This window comes from Oncorhynchus keta, chromosome 31, assembly GCF_023373465.1.
Source record: "Oncorhynchus keta strain PuntledgeMale-10-30-2019 chromosome 31, Oket_V2, whole genome shotgun sequence".
NCBI lineage: Eukaryota > Metazoa > Chordata > Actinopteri > Salmoniformes > Salmonidae > Oncorhynchus > Oncorhynchus keta.
Window position 1 is genome coordinate 1,279,624 of NC_068451.1, and position 5,975 is coordinate 1,285,598.

At 42.5% G+C, this 5,975-nt stretch overlaps 1 protein-coding gene across 1 annotated transcript; it reads left to right on the top strand.

The window, feature by feature from the left end:
* Window positions 1-625: 625 nt before the first annotated feature.
* LOC118364175 (uncharacterized) lies at window positions 626-3,658 on the top strand. Its single transcript, XM_035745452.2, has 2 exons — window positions 626-1,031; window positions 1,831-3,658. The coding sequence occupies exons 1-2, from the start codon at window positions 1,013-1,015 to the stop codon at window positions 3,342-3,344; spliced, it is 1,533 nt and encodes a 510-aa protein (XP_035601345.1). The 5' UTR covers window positions 626-1,012; the 3' UTR covers window positions 3,345-3,658.
* Window positions 3,659-5,975: the final 2,317 nt, after the last annotated feature.

The following is a 5,975-nucleotide window of genomic DNA, read 5'->3' on the forward strand; positions in this document are numbered from 1 at the left end:
TGGTTGTGGTGCTCAACAACATACAGGTGGATATGTCACTGGTCGGCCATGAAGGAGACTCATCCCTTGGGAGCGATAGGTTTGCTGATGGGCATGGCTGGGTTTATCGGGGGTGTCTCTAGAAGCAGTTGTTACGGTCGAAGGGAAACAACATTCATAGATGGGACTTGGGCTGGCAGTTTTTGGGTCAATGATTGGCACCATTTTGGGAGACCTAACAGTGACATTGAGCAAAGTAGATACAGCTCTGGTGCGAACGCTAGCCTTGCCAATACTAGAGTTTGCTTGGATGAGGAGAACATAGTCAGATGCCTTGGCTTTAGGGGCATTCGGGGCTATGGTGCTGGGAGCAGCTGAACTACTAACAACTGAACTGGGGTCAGCTGGGTGGACTGGAAATATACTGTTTACAACCATCCATATTGGATGTCACTGGATGTCACTGATCATGGTCCCTGAAAAACTATTTCTGACTCTAATTGGTCAAAATGTACTTATACAATGACACATATTTTGTCATTTGAGCTGCCTTCTTTTATTCAAACCCATTTAGACAACTGCAAGGGCACTTGAACTCTATTACACTTACGAAAGAAAGCCATTGATGAATAAAGATTAATACATTACTACGATATCTTTATCTTATTTTACCTTCACACACCAGTAGGGTGTGGATGAATGACAGGACAGGGACAGGGACAGGGAGGAGTCATGGCAGATGCCAGATAAAGGAAGAACCATCGATGCTCATGTGAGTGTTGATAGTCATTTGATGTAGTAGAGATCCTGGAGATTAGTATGAACAGAATGATGGGAGAATTCGTGGAACAGTTAGTGGGTATATCCTGTTCTAGTCAGCCTCTCAAATAGGGAGCAGAGGAGTACTTCACCTGTATCACACACAGACAGAGCTAGAGTCTCACCTGAGGCAAAGGGCTGGAGGAGAGGCTGCACTGTAATCGCTGGAAGAAGAGGGAACTCATCTACTGTACACTGAGCTTCCTGTATCATCATGGTTCCATCAAAGCTGAGTAAGTCGCCTGCATTTTACTGAACCTTTAATTTCATATAATGGGGGTGGTGGTGAATGATTTCCCTATGCTGTATAAAGTAGTGGGCAACAACCTTTTCATATGAGGCAAATAGTTTGATAGGTGGTTTTGAGTTGACATGTTTGCCAATAAGTACTGCACCTCGCAAGATGTAAATTATTCTATTTATCAATGAGATGGAAACTCTTGTTTTGTCTTGACATACATGTGCAGACAGCACACTGTGAATAATGTTGACCATGCACTTATAGCAAACAAGTATTGGAGAACAACTTTGCTGCTTCAGAGAGAAGTCCTTGGGACATATACAGTATATTCAGTAAAGTGCTTGAACATGAGCTAAATCCTAGTATTGTAAGTGTTGGAACCATGTGAGCAATGTGAACAACGTATACAGTACATATCATGGCACCATGCATGGCAGCTCTGCTGGTTAAACCCGATCAGCAAGTCTGTTGACAGTCACTTGCTACAGGCACTTCACGGTTGAAGTGACACATGGTGGTTTCATTCAGTTGCATGGTACAATACAAATACATAGGCCTACAGTATAAATACTGTCAATACTGTAAGTACAATAGTAGAATATGATTCATGTACTCAAATTGCCAACCACTTAACAATTAAACATCAGGGATGATTGGATCTCTTTACTTACTTTTTCATCAATATTTACTTATTACACATCTTCAGGCAATATATAGAAACTATATCACAAAACTGTTATACCACATCCAGAGTTTTTGTCAGTGACCCCCCTTTTCCTGCTTTGTTTCAGAGGCCAGGAGCCCCATGTTGGAAGCAGTTCTGGGCTTTGTCCTGGGAGTGGTGGGAGGCTGTGTGCTGGGGGCCACTGAGGAGCCAGTGAATGAGGCTATGTCAGTGATGACCTCAGGGGCCCTGCTTAAGCATGTGTCGGACAGCGTCCAGACTGTGGGGCCCTTGGGGCTGGGTACCCTCCTGGGAGCAACGTCACTAACCACAGTCATGACTTCAATGGTGGCTGGGGTCATATTCGCAGCGGCTATGGCTTCCGTATTGCTGGGTGCCAGGAGCAGTGGTGGTGGAGCATCCCAGGCAGAATCTGTGGTTGTGTGGATCGCAGTTGGACTGGCTGGCGCTTTCGGGACCACAGCCAGTGGAGCAGCACTTGGAGTCGTCATTGAGGCAGTCGTGGTGGGCTCAGGGATGGTGGGACTTCTCTGGGCACTGAGCATATTCACCCTGGTCAAACCTGCGTTGCACTTCCTTCTCAAGTTCATATGGAGACAAGGAGAGTCCTGTGTCCGCCTGGGACAGAGCTCTCTGGAGGCCAGGGAGAGAGAGCTGAGAGAGATGGTGTCGAGGGAGGTGAAGAAGAGAGACAGAGTGACAGTGGAGATTGAGCAGAGGATTGTCACATTAGACAAGGAAGGACAGAGGACAGAGGGCCTGGAGCATAGAGCAAACTGGGAGGCACAGCGCAGAGAGAGAAATGAGATGGAGAGAAAGAGGAGAGAATGGATGGAGGAGATAAATGAGCAAAAGACCATTCAAGAGCAGATCAACAAAGTGGTGGTGAAATACGTGGATTTCCTGGCGTTTTCAGGGATACCCATGACTATGACCGCCATGGTCACGGCTGGATTTGGGGTGTTTGGATTCGGGGACTACCGGTTTGTGTTTGTGGTCCTTTTAGCTTTGGTCCTGTTCATGTCCTTCATGTTCATGAAATCATCCAATTTTTACTTCTGGATGTTCGCAGGGTGTATGGGAATGTTTGCCACGTTTGCCATAGCAGTGCTCACTGTGCACGCACATCAGGAAGTGGTGGCGGAATCTATCAAAATGCGCAGGGTTGGTCAGGATATATCAAGAGCGAACATTAGCACCCAGATGAACCACAGATCTTCTCTTGAGGCCTTGGGCGCAGGATTTTTTGTGTCAAAGCTATGTCAGCTAGGCTTAGGGGCCACCATAGGAGGCCCTTTGGGCAGGGGGGAAGATAAGGGGAAGGTTATAGTAGGATCAGCTGGGTTGGCAGTGGTCATTCTGATAGTAGTGAGTGTCTCTTCCCCTGTAGTGCTGGGAGCGGGAGGGACCTCAGGGGCACTGTTAGGGGTGGTAGGGGCAGCAGGGGTGTCTGTTGGGGCCACAGCATCAGTGGCAGTGGGGTGGTCCACATGGGCAGGTACGATAGGGACGACAGCAGGGATTGTTTTAGGAGCGTTGGGGATGGGTAAGTGGCACTTTGTCAACATTGGATTGCAGATGCCTGTGGCTTATATCTTTTCTATGGCCGATCTTTTTTGATAGAGCATCCAACAGGAGAATGAGATATGATTTTGTGGCTTTGTGGTATGTGTTGCAATCATGAGCAATGCAGTATAACCTGTTTCATGCCAGTACTCCCACTTGTCTTGATAAGCTAATCAAACAACCAATCAAAAAGTCATGCTCAGGCATTTTTCTTTATTTTTATGAAATGCTTATTGTCAAGCGAAACTTGTACCATTTCATTTCATCATAGATTGCAATGATTCATTAATGTGTTAACGTTTTAATTGACTGTAAGTGAAAATAGAGAAATGCCTCTTAATAAATGTCATTTTCAGATGAAAAAGTAATTACACTTCTCAAATAGCCTACTGAAGTGAAACATTGTTAGTTGTAGTCTAAGTAATCAAATGCACTTACAGCTACAGTAACAGAACCATTCTATTGAAAAGCAGAAGGGAAAACACCAGCTGTATGTCCATACTTCACGAAAGTACAGAGATAAAGATGCAACTCCTCCATCACACACTGGTTCCTCAGAAGGGTTCCAGTGATGGGTTCCCTCTGGCTCAATGCTGGACCTGGCAGAGACGTACTTCTCTCCAGACTCCCAGGTAGAGTGGGGTAAAGTAAGAGTGCTGCAAGTCCTATCAGAAATAAGTATAGACTGGCTGTCCTGTTGGTCTCCGGAGACACCCTTTCCCATCCATTGTCCAACTCACAGTGACCTGATCAGGGTAGAAGTTGTTGATCAGACACAGCAGCGTGGTCTGACCACGAGTTCTGGTCAGGTCCCTTACCAGTTGGGACATTGACCCCAACATGACCTGTGGAAAATATATTAATGAATAAATGGAAATGCAAAGCATCAGCATCTGGTAATATACTACATTATGGTAATTAAACAAATATTTACAACAATTCTCTCGGAATAAAAAAGGTTAGATATTATACAACCTGAAAATCAAACGAGCAAGTGTTTAATCCTTAAGAGTCGATTAATGTGCATAATAAAAGAATCCCCATCAAAAATCTGTTTAATCTAGAGATATGTTTTTGCTTGGGCTGCATCTCAATCCATCGCATCCGCCTATGTTGGCCTTCCTCATCTGCAGTGGAAAGTGGCAGAGCTACAGTACAGCGCTGTTTGTCAGACCAGGAGACCTCCCGAAGATCAGTCTTCTCATGGAAACATTTGTAGCATCCGAACGCTTTAACCACTCGTTGGAATGGGGAGACTCCCACGAACACGACGGTGTTCTCCATTTTGCTCTGTCGACCCCCACTAGTGTCACAGAACTCGTCTGAAGGTAACCCGGGACCGGATAAAAGAAAGAGTTAAATATGTGTCCAAATACAGTATATATACCTGTATATATATTTCCTGAGCTTTCTTATATCTTCTAGATATAGGACAGACATTTCAAAACCTTATTCCTTATTATTTATTTTTTGTTTTGCCATTATTCTATGCATTTCTATGGGCTATAGTAGTAAAGGACAAATTCTATATTTGAGCAGACATTTAAAATGTTGATACCTACAGGGGTCCTAAAATTCAATATCAAATAGCTAAATGATCCATGGTATGACCATCTAAAAACTCCATATGTTACCTTAGTAGAACCCCCCCCACCCACCCACCCCAACCCTCCCCCCTTAGTATTTTCATAGCCTCCAGCATATCTATCTATCTATTCTTGATTTACATAATAACATATATTTTGTACATTTGTAAAATACAATATAATTAACAAAAATATTGGTACAACTTTATAATAACTATCATGAATCAATGTGTAAACATTTCTAAGCATTCTAAGCCTTCCATTCCATAATAATTTAGAACATTTATCATCATTTATAAAGCATTTATAAGCATTTATGAAGGCTTCATGAAATGTTAGAACATGATAGGATGAAATGATGTGTTACCAAAACATTAGATTTATGATATTGATTAAATAAAGAAAATCATTAAACAGCAGTGTTTTGAAGGATCCATTCCAATTCAGCAGCATAGAGGCCAATGTCAAAATGTAAATGTCTCTGAAAGAATAATACACTCTTGTTTTTAATTAAAATAGTTGTTTGTTACAGTAGAATATCTGTTCACAATTACACCATGATGGTTCCACTTACAATAATAACAGAAATGTCTATAAACAATATAGTCTATTTATTACAAACATTGTAGAATTATTTGCAACTTACTCTTAACGTTCAGTTTGGTCGTTTGCCCAAACATGTACCACAGTGATTTAAACATGAGATTGCTCAAAAACCTCTCATCCACTAAACTCACTGGTCCGTGAATGGCACAAGTTGACAGAATGTCAAAACAAATATCAATCACTACCTTATCAGACTAATTATCCATCATTTAACGTAACTATTCAATTGTTTATCATCATTTTTGTTAAACTCTTTTCAGAGAGAGCTTATATTTCTATTAATATATAATAATATATGCCATTTAGCAGACGCTTTTATCCAAAGCGACTTACAGTCATGTGTGCATACATTCTACGTATGGGTGGTCCCGGGAATCGAACCCACTACCCTGGCGTTACAAGCGCCATGCTCTACCAACTGAGCTACATAAGGACCACATTGATTTGTTATAAACTATGAACAATCTTACAGTGGGAGTTTGAGATTTGCCTT